Consider the following 16,471-nt stretch of genomic DNA (forward strand, 5'->3'; position numbering starts at 1 on the left):
CAGGGTCCTCAATATCTGGAAATAAGGGGAAAAACCCCAAATGTTGTGATAAGTTTCTGACTCCCCCTGTTTCTGCGCTATTGTCATCACTCCAAGCTCCCAGCCAGCATGTGAGCCCTCTCAGAGTTCCTCTGTACTGGACGCAGAGAGTAGGTCACTCGTGCTGTGTACTGGCTGTCATCTCCCACACTGTGCCCAGGTCACTGTTCTTCAGCACAATGTCTGCTTATATTGGTCCCCTGTTAGCAGACTCTGCAGAGGAAAGCTTCTGGTCCCTTGGTAAAAGGGAAGAATCTGAGGTTTGTGAGTTGGGAGAATTGCTTGAGTGTACACAGAAGTCACTGTGCCAAAATTAATTTCTTTCTAGCCAAGACATCAGGTTACTGTCACTAAATGGGCAGCAAGTCAAAGTCATTCTTTGCAGCTTGCAGGACGAGATTTTTTACCTGGCATATTGCTGGTGTAAATTTAGATGGTTTCATGAATAGGGCAAACGCAGAGAGATTGCCTTGGAAAGTTAGAAGAAAAAGATATCTACAATGACATTTCTAAAATCAAAGAAACGGATTTTATTTTGTTTTTATTTTGACAGAAAAAAAAGATTTGTTGATCCTTAAGCCAATGGGCAGGTGCTTAATGTCGAATTACAATACATGGAAACATTTTTTATAGAGTAATCGGATTATGATGGGACATTGGCTTGACTTATCTTCCAGTGTGGCCTAAGATCTAATTAGCTGTGGGAAAAGAGGCCCTCACAGCACTCAGGAACTTGGGTTAAACCTCATGAGCAATTTTGACCATGAATAAGTGAGGAAGCCATTTCTCATGTATTTATTCAGTGCCGAATATGAACCAGATTCCAGTTGTAAACATGTCTGAGATGTTCCTTATCTACATGGAGCTCACTGTCTTGGCTCTACGATTGAGGGTCTGTTGCCAGCTGAGGACATATCCTACCTGGTAGGAAAGTCTCAGGAAGCTAGATTCTTTTTTAAAAGTGTGTTTGCTGCAGACCTCATCAGAGCAGAACTTGGATGTTCTAGGTGGAAATATCCTATAACTTGGCACTGGGTAAAATACCCTTTAGCAATCCAAGAATATTTCACTTATGGTTAATTCAAGTTTCTCTCGAAGCCTGTCTTTCTGCATACTTGTGTGCTTTCATTCTGTAAGTTATATCACCATTTTTCTCAATGCTGTTACAACTATGGACTTTAGTTCATGAAAATGTATGCATTACGTTTCTTTTCTTCAGAGGAATACCTCCATTCAGTAGTTTCCGAACTTAGCTGCACATTGGAATCACCTGGGGAGCTTTTGAAAATTCAGATATCCAGGCTGCACCCCAGACCAATATATCCTAATCTCTGGGTGTGGGGCCCCAGCAGCAATATTTTAAAGCTCCCAGGTGATTCCAATGTACAGTCAAGGTTGAGGCCAACTGGTCCTGTAAACAGGAATCTCCAGAGTGAACTGTAAATTCCAGACGTATGTGTGTTCTTGTTGTTTGACCTCTGCCCAAAATGCCCTGTAAAACATCCAGCCTCATCTACAGTTCATTTCACATAAACTTAATCTGTATAATATAATCTTCCTAAAACCAAACAGGTCACATTTTTACTCTTTAAACAGAACTTTCAGGCAAGGCCAAATCCAACCAGTCATATGTCTATAGCAAATCTTATCATGTCCATAAATTCATTAGAAGTTAGTTTTCTCCATGCTGTAAGTGCTTTGGCTCCCCCCACCCTCAGTTCCTTGAGAGAATTAACATTTGTTTTTCATTATAATGAATCGTTCTTCATTTTCCTGTCAAAATCTTCTCAGATTCATCTTCCAAACACCTTGATTTTTTAAAAAAAATCTATTATTTATTTTATAAATAAACTTATTTCGGGAGATGTCAGAATAGAGATTTGGTGGGGCACGTTTAAGTGCCCTTGGCTACAGAATCAGAAAGATATTTTTTCTTTTCATGTATTCACATACGTATACGCCCAGGTGTCATCCTGCATTTTCTTGGATTCTCAACAAAATTAGAACACATACACTTCAGGAAGCCCATAGGGTTGAACACTAGGAAGCCAGGGCATTAAGGACTTAAAATACCACAAACTGAAGTACAGGGGCTCAGTGTATGACTTAGGAAGAAGTATTCAGAATCCATAGCAATGCAAAAATGAAAATTTCTGTGATATTGTCTACCCAAATAAAAATAAACTGATAGAACACAGAGAGATTCTGCCTCTGTTCTTCAGTGAAAATTGACTGCAGGAATTAAGGGCTCTGCCATTTAGAACATCCTGGGTGTCACTTTAAAAGTTGGACAGTTAATGTCTAGAAATTTTTTTTTTTAGCATTTCTAATTCTGCCTCATGACCCCACTGACAGTTCCTATGAAAACATTTTTCAGCTGAGCTGGTGGAAACCTTTCATTCACTTTGGTCTGTCTTTAAATGGAAGAGGGAAACATGCATTAAACCATGGGTTGATGACACATGGATTTGACTGCAAACGTTCCAGTGCCAGCTGGGTGAATGAATAGCTCAGCCTCGCTGGCCGCATGTGATCTGATGTCAGTTTAGAAAACAGATTAGTGGAACATTGACACTAAACATAAGGTGAAATGAAATAAAAGTCATAGAGGAGGAAAACCTAGCTATAAATCCTTGTAGAACATAAGTCCAGTTTTACAAATGAAGAGAATTATAATCTAAACACTCCAATTCTACACAATTAAGTTTGGATGTACTTATAACTGAAAATGTAGCCTTTGACCTCTGAGAAATAGTTATAGCATCAGTATAAAATAACAAATGCCATTCTTTAAAATAATAAAAGTAAATTCAAAACAGTGCTGAGCAATCTAAATTGCTTCAACTTTTTTCTAAGTACTTATCTGATTGACAGGCATTAAAATGGGCAGGTAGTTTAATGGGGAAATTATTAGTTTCCTGTAGACCAAAACAGGTCTGCAATGGATACGTATTTCACTTTTCGTACAATTGAGCTAGTGTCATACAGACAAAGTGCTAGTTATTTTCAACCAGGCATTCCTTATTTTGCTCTTAGGAACCTCATTGGCAGTGTCCCATGTATAGAAGGATATGACAGGCTAGATGCAATGACTGTTTCAAATAAAAGAATCTAAGAGTTGGGCAAGAGTCAGTGTAGCCTGGTAAGTCCGTCTCATGATGAGAGGATTTCTTTTCTAAACTGTTTTTAAAAGAAAATGGATTCTGGTTACAGAAACACCTTCTGTTCCAGTTTCCATCATTGTTCTTCCTTTAACATTTTAAATCAAAGTCTATTTAAAAATATTTAAGAAGAACATTGTAATGCTGTTTTTCTTTAAATTTACCATATTTGAGTATGTACCTAGAAGAAAAATGTTCTACTATATTTAAAAGGAAATTTTCTAAAACTTGAGGCAGCCATTCAATTTCGTAAATGTCTAAAAAGGACAATATTTAATGTTAAATATTTTACTCTTATTTTGGGAGTTTTTAAAAGTATTTTCTAAACAAAGCAGTTCTTGATTTCAGGCCCATTGCTTGACATTGTGATTTTTAAAAACGAATTGTTAAGTACATCTTTTTTTTTTTTTTTTTTAATAGGAACATTTATTATTATTGGGAACTGCCCCAAGTAAATCTTTTCTAGGACCAATAGCTCTTTTTAAGCAGTAAAATAGTCCAACTCCTCTAAAACAGTGATATTATACTCAAAGTCCTAGAACTTATAAATGTACTGTTTCATACATTACACAAGCAATTTCATTGTATGTAATATACCGAACTCCCTGCCGAACTTGATATATCCAAAATTTGGCCTCAGATGAAAGTGTTGAACTGTAAGAAATATCAATTAAATGTCTAATCAACAGTACTTTTTGCTTGAGTAAGTCATGGTGTTTGTGTTTGAACTGCCCTCCTATTTCCTACCCAGAATATTCACCTGCAAGATCCTCCCAATCCCACCATGCCAATGACAGACATGATAAAGCTGTCTCCTTTATTTTACATCTTCCTTTCAATATTTATTGCTTTTAAAGAGTGCAAGATTTAAATATCCGTCTTAAAGAGAGTATAAGATAGCATAAGTCTCCTCTATAAGTGAGAATATACAAATGTAGTTACAGGCCAGTATTATTTGATCCATCTTTCAAAATCATTGTAAGTGGAAAGTTTATGATGGACACTTAGGAGTATAAACTTAGTTATAAACTCTACTGGGAGTATGATTTTTTGGGTTTTTTTTTGTTTTTGCTTTTTGATGTTGAAAAGGTGGGCTCACACTCCAGAATTCTTGAAAGAAGCCCTAGAGTTAGAAATTTTGGTATGTTATATATTTCTAAATATAGTAAATGCTTACTACCCAGTCATAAATGCAGTGTAAAACAATACAGAACCCCAGAGACCTTGCTGTTTACCTGTGTTTTCTAGAGCAGTCCAGTGGGGATGGGAGTGATTCTGAACTTCATTCAAGGGGATTGTGTAATGGAAAATTCTGGATTTACTTGTTTGAAGATGTTCCCAAAAGCTTTAGTTTTATCCCTCAGTCTTCAGGGATAAATACGGGTGAGACAGTAGAGAAAAATTCCATGCATGGAGCATGGGTGAAAAACTAGAGAAAGAGGAGGTGAATCATTCATGGGAGCAAGCTCCTGCCTACTTCCTCATTTGGAGATTTTGATTCATGAGACTGACACGTGGGAGAGAAGGCCCCCACCCCCCACCCCCACTCAGGGAGTGCCAACCACCCTTACAGTTCTTGATAAACCAAAAAGGTGTCAAAATATCTAATGCTTTGGGGCCTTTATATTCATGTGATTGTTCCTAGACTCAGTTTAGCTATTTTATAAAGGGGAGAGGGAAAACCTGGTGATACTTGATGCCTGTATAAATGGAGAAATGCATAAGAGCTGTGCAAGTTGCAGCTAGGGGAACTGTTAACAGGTTGTCCCTTAGTTTTTTGCAAATTATTTTTAATGATTTACGAAATCACATTTCCCAAAAAATTTGGGCAATGTCAACAATTTAAAGTTAGATCACCAGAAATATGATTGCCTTCATTTTCAGCAATAATGATTGCTCTGGCGGTTCATGACATGTTTTGGAGGCTGTGAGGTATGTTTGCAACAGATGTGGAGCTATTTCTGTGGGGAAGTAAGCTGGTTTCTGCCTTGATGATTGTGCTATTCTGTTTTTGTTTTTCTTCTTTAAGCAGCAAGAAAAGGTCAGAGAGTCAAGTTTTTGTTCTTCAGCCATCTCCAGACACTTTTTTTTTTTTTTTACCACTTTGATTGTGTTTTAAGGGGTGACACAGCACGTATAACACAGGGGTGGGTCACTGGTGGGAAAGGGGAGGTGCTCTGAATTTTGTTGAATCTCTTCACTCTTTCTGTGACCTGCCAAATGCCTCTGTCCCTGACTCTTTGGGTGGATGTGTCATACACATTTTATTTTTCCTGGTAATTTAGAATTAGAAGCTTTAGATTCTCAAGCCTTAGGACTTCAAGCAAGTTACATGGTATATTATTATTTCAGTCAAACCGTTTTTATCCTGAAGAGGTCTCACCTAGCAGAACCACAATTCAGATACCATATGTAGGTATTGTGGTCCTGTCTTTTGAATTGATTGGACATGTGTGGTGATCTAAAGTGTTATGCCAATCAGAAATATAGCCTGAATGGTAAAAATCTGTCATTTGCACCAATAAATAACTATCAATAAGTGTTTACTTTTAGAAATTTATTGCAAATTAAGAACTGACTGCATTTTGTGTAATCTGTCCCTTTTTGCACCAGAATGCAGTAAGTATGAACTGTTTGCAGTGACGGTCTGTTGCATGCTCCTATGTTAATTGCTTCTCCAGCTGTGTGAATTTTGCAGTAAATGGCCGTTGATTAACTGTGTGGATATGAAATACAGAATTCATACAGGGATTTTTAAAAATTGAGGGGAAATTTAATTTAGCTCTAACTTGCTCCTTAAGTTGTATTGTAATCGTGAAGCTTTGCCTCTGATTTCTAATCTGCTTGTGTGTATTTCATAGTCCTGTTCTAGAAGTGTACTCGAAACTGTTCATTGCCACATAATGTATCTAAGGACACTAGTTGCTCTCTCCTTCCTTCTCCTCAATAGTTGTTATTTGAAGATTTAGCATAGTTTTGTTTAAATACCTCCATGGGCACAGACTTATTAAACAACAGAAAGGATTTGCTTCATGAAGTTGTTTTCTTAAAAAAACACAAAGATCTGCTCATATGAACCATTAAAATATTAGTTTTATTTATAAGTTTTTCATTTGTGGTAGTAGCATTACATAAGGATATATTTTACCAAACCAAGAAACTCAGACTTTCTCGCATATGAAATGGCCTTATGCTGATTATAATAATAGTAAGGCATCTATTATACCAGATAGACTTGTAATCAAAATTGTTAAGTTGTAAGGATTGGAGCACATGGTTTTTAAAATTTTTATGTGAAAATGAGTACTGAGGAATGTTCTTTGTGTCCCAGACTCTATTTGTTGAAAGTATTGAACATAAACATGTTCCCTTTAGTAAGAACTTTCAGGATTAAGAAAAACTTTAACCTTGAATACATTTAATGTTAAACGATCAGTCAGTGATAGTGCATATGTGTCATTTATGGTTTAGAGTGAAACTTTCCTATGAGTAGTTAGTTCATCACTGGTGATTAGAACTTCATAGCTGACTTCCAGGAAAGAATGTGTTCCGATGCTGCATTGTAAGTATCATTTAAACAATTTGTCCTAGGTAGAACCAAAGTTGATTTTGAAAGATGAAGTTTTAAAAAAAACCCCAAAACTATGACTTTTTTGCTTTCATAATTTATGGAGAGATTAGAAGGCCAGTAGTTCTGTGTATTCACAGGGAGGGGTGAGCTTCATTCCGCTGTTATGTGCGGACCCTCATAGCTCATTCAGTATTAGTCCAGAACTAGCCACATTGGTGGAAAAAGAGACAGGTTTATCAATGGTAGGGTCACACCATCTTTTGCTCCCAGTGCCACCATCTCTCTCTCTCTCTCCCTCTCTGTTTCTGCAAAGAGGAGGGATAAAGATGAAAATAACTAGTTTTATTTGCAGTTCTACCTCTTCCTGGATGATGTGGTTCTTGGTGAAGTCTCTTCATTCAACAGACATGCATTTTATGCCCTCAGTATGTACAGCAATACTTTAAGCCCGTGGATTGTTCAGAAGTGATTTAGGCATCTTCAGAGTTCCAATATGAAGGAGAAACTACTGAGAATCATAAGAGTAATAAATGTGTGAGTCTTCTGAAAAGAGAGAGATTGAGTCTCCATTTTGTAGGCGTGTCATTCATTCATTCACTCATCAAAGACATATTGAGTACTCACTTGGTCTGATGTGCTGTGCTCACATTGGTGAAGAAGAGATGGATAGTCCACCCTTCCCTTAGAAATGCACAGTCTAGCTAGACAGATAAGTATGAAACTAACCAATACATGTGTACACACATATATACACACATTTAGTGTGGTTATTTTTTTAAAGTGTTGGTGTGTGAGAGTTACAATGAAAGAACTGACCCTTGGTGAGGGAATAAGAGGTCAGGTCAGGAACACTTTCTTGAGCTCCAAAGTTATATCTGAGAATGGAAGATTGAGAACTTGGGTAGCAGAGATTATTAATTTCACTGTTCTTTTTTTCCCTGAACCTCCAGGGGAAAATGTATTTATTTGTATTTTTTGCTATGTGTGGGTTGCTTCTCTGTCAACTAAAATTCTTCATCCTTCAAATACTGCATAACTTGTGTATACTTCATTCATTCACTTATGTCATGAATCATTTCGTGAGTGCCTGCAGTGTGCAAGCCTCTATCCCAGGAGCTTTGTGCTGGGCCACAGTTAAATTTGAGAGACAGTGTGTGACATTTCTCGTGGACTGAGATATTAGATGAGTGTCATTGTTATGGGAGAGCTAATAACATGGTTTATAAGGCTATCTTCATTTTTCTCCATACAGGACAACAGCTTTGAGCAGTTCATTATTAATTATTGTAATGAAAAGCTGCAACAAATCTTCATTGAACTTACTCTCAAAGAGGAGCAGGAGGAGTATATACGGGAGGTAATAACTGAAATATCGTTTTGTAAAAATGTTCCTTTTTTACTCATAATACAAACTCTGGATTCAGAAGGCTATGTAAACATGACCCTAAAATTGGATTTCTCTAAATTTAGCCATGTTATGTCTTTTAAGAATTTGTTTGGTATGACATCTAAGCTAACTGGGATTTCTTTGCTTCTGTACTGCTAGTGCCTTGAACAATCATGGCACACAGTAGGTGCTCAATAAATATCAGTTGACCTTGACCAACTCGAGTCTTACTGGATTCTAGTGCAATGATGTGAAATAATCATGTGTTAAGACAATAGTCTCAGAGGAATGGACAAATAGCTGTGGTACATCCATACAAGTCATACTATGCAGAATAAAAAGATATACAGTTATATGAATGAAGCTCAAATGTGTTGCGCTAAATGAAAGAAGTCAGACTCAAAAGGCTACATATTGTATGATTGCATTTATATGTTGTCTTTTAGAAAATGCAAAGCAATAGAGGCAAAGCAATAAAGACAGAGATCCATGGTTGCCAGGGGATAGGGGTCATGAAAGAATATAACTGCAGAGGGGTAGCACGAGGGGATTTGGGGGCTGATTGTGGTGGTAGTTACATGACACTATACATTTGCCACAACTTGGAGAACTATACACCAAAAAAGTCAATATTGCTATATATAAATTTGAAAATATCTTTCGACTTTGTTCAATCTTGGAAAGCATTGAGTTCCTAAAAATTTATAATAAAAATAGGTAATATTTGTTGAGTGCTTACTATATACTGGGTATTGTACTAGTACTATCTACTAGTCTCACTTAATGTAATTTAAAAATAATCAGAAGTAATGTTTACCAAACGTTTTCATCCTTAATTTTAAAATGCATATTTGTTGGTCACCCTTTCATTTTTTAAATAGCCAGTCTTTTCCTAAGTATAAAATTGTTTGTGTCAAAAAAGGGAAATTTATTTTCATTTTTGTTTCTTTACTTTATTTGCCTTAATATTTTAGTAGTGATATTACATATTTTTCTTCATTTTTATAGTGTCACGTTAAGTCATTAAGAACACCGAATCCTCTCTTTTTTTTGGTTTCTCAATGTAGGTTTTTCTAATGAGATTGTTATCCCCAGTGACATAGTAAAATAACCCATTTACTTGAAAGCTAAATCATAAATATTTTGTTTTTCTTTTAGAATGACCATTATACTTCAGAAAGTTTTATACTTGTCTGACACCTTTTGGTAACATAAACATCCTAAAAGGCAGATCAATTATCTTCCTATTATCATAAAGAAAATGCCCAAACTTTGGTCTGTAACTTAACACAGTTTGTATGATTGTCTAAAACACTTTTAAGAGTATATAGAAGATCTCTAGCTTGCAGTAGGAATTAAGTTTTTTCCCCTTAGAAGAAAAATAAATGTTTACACTTATGGGCAGAGTATAAGCTGATACAGAATGATTTCAGGTGGCCTCACAGATTTGCCTTTGTAGCTAGCATTATAACCAGTGGATAGGTTCTTGTGTCTTTCCTTTCGTTGAAAGTATTTTGTCTTAGCACTGTACTGTTTGTATACGTGAAATAGTTAACCGTTTTTATACATGAAATAGTTAGCTGGCCTACAACATGGGATTGACTCTAAAATTAATTTTTTCCTTGGGATTACAAATTAAGAACAGAAAAATCTAGGCCGTAGATTCTTAGGATCAAGTTCTGACTTATTTCCTTATAAACATTGTAAATATACACAGAGTAATATTGACCAAACGGCCTGTTGAGTAAATGTTTGGCCCAGGGCCAATCAAGTGCATGGGAAATAGCCACAGATGGGAGAGTGGAATGGGAGGCAGTCTCAGAAGAGGTCAAGGGCATTTGTTTCAATCAGATCATGTCAGTGGTGGACTGCTGCCCTAAGAAAGTTTTGGGAACTATTAGAGGACATTTGCAACACTGAGTTTATACAGGAAATATTGACAGAGAAAGTGAAATCCAGTAGTAAGATGGGCAAAGGCTATTTTATGGATGGTTGTATTTTGTCATCATCATATGGAATTTGATTTGTTCTGTTTTGTTTTTCAGGACATAGAATGGACTCACATTGACTACTTCAATAATGCTATCATTTGTGACCTAATAGAAAATGTGAGTATTGGGTACAGTTTTCTAAAGAATTTCTTAGTAATATAATTCACTACTTACGAATGATCTCACTGCCTTCAATGTGAAGCTTTAGTGTTCTCGCTATTTTAACACTTTTCTTTAGGAAACTGCAGAGTTCTGGAGGCTTTATTATAGGCCTAAGGGATCATACACAGTTCTTGAACACGTTCATAGACAGCTGGACATTTGGATACTTAGCCTGGATTCCCCTATGCTCATCCCGTTGCCCTATCACAGAGCTCATTCATGATGCTCACATGCCATGGTGTTTACATGCCATGCGCTTAGATACACCCGTCTTTCCTCTGTGTCGGGAGCCCAGGTCCGTCCACAACTCCTGGGAATGTGAACACTGATCGGAAGAGGCTCAGAGCAGGCATAAAGATTTTTGCCAAATCAAAATATCCATTTCATTTTGAAAACTCTAGCAACCTCTTAACATACTGTTCAATCAATGGTTATTATCAAAAAGATAATTTTTGTCAAAGGCATGGACAAAAGGGAACCCTGGTGCATTGTTGCTGGGAACATCAATTGGTGCAACGGCTATGGAAAACACTGGAGTGTCCTCAAAAAATTAAAAATAGAACAATCATAAGATCCAGCAATTCCACCTCTGGGTATTTCTCCAAAGGAAATGGAATTGGGATCCTGAAGAGATATCTGCAATCCCACGTTCATTGCAGCATTATGCACAATAGCCAAGATATTGAAACAACCTAAGTCTTCATCTACAGATGAGTGATTAAAGAAGATGTGATATAAATATACGAATATTATTCAGTAGTAAGAAAGAAGGAAATCCTGCCATTTACAACAACATGTACAGACCTTGAGGGCATTATGTTGAGACAAGCCAGACAGAGAAAGACAAATACTATATGATGTACTAATATGTGGAATCTGAAAAAAGCCAAACTCATAGAAACAGTAGGTTGGTGGTTGCCAGGGTCTGGGGAGGATGGGGAAATAGGGAACATGGGTTAAAGGCTATAAACTTCCAGTTTTATATCAGAGGGTTAAGTTCTGGTGATGTAATATATAGCATGGTGACTACAGTTAAAAATACTGTATTGAAAGTTGCTAAGAGAGGAGATCTCGAATGGTCTCACAAGAGAGAAATGGTAGTTTTATTAGTGATAGAAATGTTAGCTAACTGCTATGGCCACGTTGGTAATCATTTTGTAATATGTGCATCAGATCAACAAATTGTACACCTTAAACTTAAGGTTGTATGTCAGTTATATCTCAGTAAAGCTGGACAGATTTTTATTAAAAAATTTTAAAAACATGCTAGCCAAGTTAAGATAAGGATAAAGGGAAAACCTCAGGTAGAACCCCAAGAATGGTTCAGGTGTAGACCTAGCACTGGTTCAGAAAACGAATGTGGGGACATTGCATCTGTGACTGCAGGTGGCCATGGGCCATGAGATTTATCAGGTGACCCAAGTATATGTGTACGTGTGTGTAAAGACTTAAAGTGTGAAAATGTGTAATTTTTAGTAAGCTTTCTCAATCTAAGATATTGATTTCTATGTCATATTCTGTAGTTTACTGTATTTGAATTGATTTCAGGAAAACTGATTCATGTGCTTTAGGATTATTGACAACCCTGGCCTTGTTAACAGTAATTTGAAACAATGAGTAAACTTTGTGATCCTATAGTCTTTAGCCGTCAGTGGTAGGTGAGTGCTATGTTTCAGGAATGCAGTTACAGTCTCCAAATGTCCAGAAAAATCACTTTCTATTCATCTTTAACATGTCCTTTTGGAAATTATGCAGTTAAATAAGATATTTTTCTCTCAGTATTCAAGAAATTCTTGAAATCTGTATTTTTGATTAAATTGAACATTAAAAACAATATTCTAAAGCATTACTATTTTCAATTAAAAAGTAAATTTGTTTTTGAAAAATCTGAACAGTGTTGGAATGTGAACACTAATATTCTACTTAACTCAAAACTCCAGTGTAAAATCCAGAAAATCAGTAGATTTTTCTGAGAATTTTTTTTTCTGGTAAATATCGTGACCCAGGGAATATCCTGGGGGAAATTTAACTTTTAGAAGTTACGACTAGCATTTTTTCCTTCATAAATATAACGTTACACTTAATTATTTCCCTTTAAGAAGGGAAACAAAGAACAGTGGTCATACCCTTAATTTAACTAGATTATCTCAGCCAAAAATCCCCTTGCATATAGATGTAAGAAACTTATGTTCACGTAAGAGCTTGAGTACTTAAAGGAAATGTTTCCTTCCAGTATCACCTAACAATAATGTTTATTCTGGAGCTGTTATGAACACATTTGATTCCTGAGAGTCCACACTTCCCCTTGGTTTTGTGTGGAATGAATAAATTCTGGTCAGAGGATGTTATGGCCTTGTGCAGAGAAGGGGAGAGGACTTTGCCCTGGTGGAAGTGGGTGGGGTTGATGGTCAGTGCAGTAGATTGTTCTCTTTGGAATGGAGACACGTGGGCCCATAAGGGCAATTGAAGGAACAGCAGTCTTTATTTAGAAAAGGAGAAGATTCTTTAATTTTGATTCAGTTTAATGGGCCTGACTATTCGTGGGATAAATATGATCACAGGGTCTGAATAGCAAACAAATTGTCACTCATGTTTAACATTCATTTCCAAATTTTATATGGAGGAATTTTATTCTAAACAGATACTTTTGAGACACAGCTTGATTGTATTGGTCGTTAAAAGTAGCATCCCAAATCACATTTTTTTTTCTTAGAAAGTAAGCTTTATTTTGAACACAAGAACATCTGAAACCAATTTCCTTCTCAAGCTATGAACCGAATAATGGCCTTGGAAAACCGTGCTTTGTAATTTATGACCACATGGTATAGACTATATTGTCTCATTAGTTTCTGATTTTAAGATTTGGTTTTGAATCTTTGAGGTCTAACTTGCCCTTTTTTTTTTTTAACAATATGAGTTTCAGCAAGTAACCAGCTAAGGTGGCTGAGGTGACTCCTAAGTCCTATTCTGTCGGGGGAGCAGACCAGGGTGTGGGAGAGATCAGTACAGTGGTCCCGCTTCCCACACACGCACACCTGGGACACTTTAGAAAAGAGCTGACTTCTGTGGCTTTTTGTTATTTGTTTTGATTCTCAGCTTTTTGTTGTAACTGAATGGAATTTTCTTGTGACTAAGTCGATTGTGTTTGATGCTGTAATTAGGAATAACTATTAAAACAATACAGTGAGGAAGGAAGGAAACCTTTTTATTACCGTTCTCCTAGAACACGAATGGAATCCTGGCCATGCTGGATGAAGAGTGCTTGAGGCCTGGCACAGTTACCGATGAGACCTTCTTAGAAAAGCTGAACCAAGTCTGTGCCACCCACCAGCACTTTGAGAGCAGGATGAGCAAGTGCTCTCGGTTCCTCAATGACACGTCCCTGCCTCACAGCTGTTTCAGAATTCAGCATTATGCTGGCAAGGTATGAGGGAGTTGTGAGCACCCATTTGGTCCTGCAGGGTTATGCCTTCTAGGAAACTGTGCCTCAGAGATGGCATTCTGACCACTGCCAACTTGTGAGGATAAACTGAGCTGCTAAAAATCGTAGACTCAAGGGAATATAGTCAATAATACTGTAATAACTATGTATTGGTGGATGCTAGACTTATGGGAGGATCACTTCATAAGTTATATAAATGTCTAATCACTATGTGTTATACCTGAAACTAATACATTGAATGTCAACTGTAACTGAAAAAAAGAAAAAAAAAAAAGTTTTTTTAAATAGTAGAATCAGTTAAGATTCAATAGAAATAGAGTCTGGACCATGTTAAGCAAAATCTTATTAATACTCATAGCTGAAAGGAAAGCCAGTGAACTTGATAAAAGAGTTTGAATGTATTTTTTAAAATTGATTTTACTATTTTCAATCTCTAAGCTATCCTATAAAAAAGATCTGTCAACACTAATAAAGGGGATTTGCCAATAAAAATTTTGAGTTACTAAAGACTTACAATACAGTTTTAAAAGCACAGACCATTTAAGCAAAAATAGTAAATTCTTAGATTGAGATTTTGAAGTGACTGGGGAAAATATCTACTTTTTTTGTAAAAGCACTTATTCGTTTGCTAAATGTTTGGGAGAATTAACTTTATGTTACTTAATATATAAAGACAATGTTAAAAACAATTTTGACAATTGATTAATTTTTAGAATCCTAAAAGATTATGGATTGGAGCTAATACCTCTTTTCTTATACATAAGGTTGCAAACTTAAAAGGGAAAAAATTCTCAACTGTGTATTTACATTTAGTAAAAAAATAAGTATATAGTCTCTAAATTACCTTTAATTTCACAATTTTGGAACTTTATATTTCATTATTTTTTTCATTAGCCTATATTATTAAAACATACTTTTCTGGTTAATTTTGCTGCTAGCTTGGGATGTCTTTGAAAATTCAGTGTTAATCTTTCCTTTATTTCCCCCTGTCTACTTTTAAACAGACTAGAACTGGCATATATGAACTAAAAAGTAAAACCTCAAAAATTTGCTCAAACACCAAAAAAACAGAAAATCCTTTGAAAATGTTATGCTAACATTTTTGGAGGTTATTCTTGCTGATCCTGAAGGGTAATAGAATTTATTTTGAACTCTTCTGTGAGTTACACAGATGGAATTTAAACTTGGAGGCTAATTTAGTATTATAGTGTGACTAATGTGTTGGGGATTTGATGGAAAACGAAGAGGCTGCAATATAGATATCCTGGAATGTTTTTAATAGCCGTTTGATGTTCTAGCTTGCAGTATGTCAGTCACTGAGTCTCGTGTGTTGCTCATAGGTGCTGTACCAGGTGGAAGGATTTGTTGACAAAAACAATGACCTTCTCTATCGAGACCTGTCCCAAGCCATGTGGAAAGCCGGCCACACCCTTATCAAGTCTTTGTTCCCCGAAGGGAACCCTGCCAAGATCAACCTGAAAAGGCCTCCTACAGCCGGCTCACAGTTCAAGGCGTCTGTGGCCACTCTGATGAAAAACCTGCAGACCAAGAATCCAAACTACATTAGGTATTTCTGGCACAAAAATTTTGACTCTTCGAATGTGAAGGCACTCTCAAGGAAGATCATTTTCCTGTGTGTAAAATTATCTTAAATCTGAGTGTAGCACAAACAGAGGATAAGTAAAGTACTTCAAGGTCAAATAATATGGTATTTTGGGTTTGCTTAAAACATATTCCAGTGCCCCCCCCCCTCCCCCCAAATAAGGAATTTTTAAAAGGCAGGAAAAGTGTGGCAGGGGATAGGAATAAATACTTAATGAAATTGGGTTATTGGCACATGGGAGATTGCAACTTTCTATATATTTTTTTAAATGACAAGAAACAAAATGGGAATTTTTTTTTGTCAAGGTGTTACATAAAACTTTCGTTGGATTCATTTCAGATTCTTGTGATAGTAACTTAAAGCACTGAAGCAAATGAGGCTTTAGTATAATTCTGGTGTTAGGAAATATGTGCTTCTTTCTTTCCTATGAGACTTATGGGCCCAGAGAACGCAATGATTTCTAAAACAATGTGAATTTTTTTTGAAGTAATAGAAAAGACTCCTTAAAAAGTGTCTCGTCTCTTTTTTTCTGCTTCTAGGGCTTCTTAGATCTTCAAATTCAGTAAAGACCAACTAGGATTAAGGCTATATGTGTATTTGGTGAATTAGATAATATAAGGTGTGTGTCTAACAGGTCAGATTTCATAATAGCATCATATACACCCACACATTCTATAGTCGTCTTTGAAAATTCAGTTATGAGGAAACTAGGGTGAGGAACACTTTTGTATTTGGCTTGTTTACCTAATATTATATTAATAACAAATATGCATAGGCAGAATCCCCTGGTTTCATTACAATCAGGTTAGAACATGTGTTAGGTAAAAATCTTAGTTTTGAAAGAAGATAATCCAGGAAACTATGATCAGTTGCTTTTCTTACTCTCAATTGAATGGATGTCCTTTTTTTCTTTTTAATTAAAAAAAAAATTCTATTAAGGTATAATTTACATGAAATGATATGCACAGATCCTAGGTGAATGGCTCAATTATTTTTTTCACCATTGTGTACACTTAGGTAACCACCACGTAGGTCAAGACAGAACATTCATTCCATCACCCCAGAAAGTTCCTTAGTTCCCCTTTCCTTTTAGTGGTTTTAATGTGTTTCTAAGA

At 36.2% G+C, this 16,471-nt stretch overlaps 1 protein-coding gene across 6 annotated transcripts in view; it reads left to right on the forward strand.

Annotated features, from left to right (window-relative positions):
• MYO1B (myosin IB) overlaps positions 1 to 16,471 on the forward strand; it is a 171,819-nt gene that overhangs the window by 119,762 nt on the left and 35,586 nt on the right. For all 6 annotated transcript variants that reach the window (XM_019740730.2, XM_019740732.2, XM_019740734.2 and 3 more), the window contains exons 14-17: positions 8,024 to 8,128; positions 10,204 to 10,266; positions 13,535 to 13,735; positions 15,094 to 15,320. In XM_019740730.2, the coding sequence (XP_019596289.2) occupies positions 8,024 to 8,128; positions 10,204 to 10,266; positions 13,535 to 13,735; positions 15,094 to 15,320 (596 nt within the window). The remainder of the gene's footprint in view (positions 1 to 8,023; positions 8,129 to 10,203; positions 10,267 to 13,534; positions 13,736 to 15,093; positions 15,321 to 16,471) is intronic.

Source organism: Rhinolophus sinicus, linkage group LG01 (genome assembly GCF_036562045.2).
Source record: "Rhinolophus sinicus isolate RSC01 linkage group LG01, ASM3656204v1, whole genome shotgun sequence".
Classification (NCBI taxonomy): Eukaryota; Metazoa; Chordata; class Mammalia; order Chiroptera; family Rhinolophidae; genus Rhinolophus; species Rhinolophus sinicus.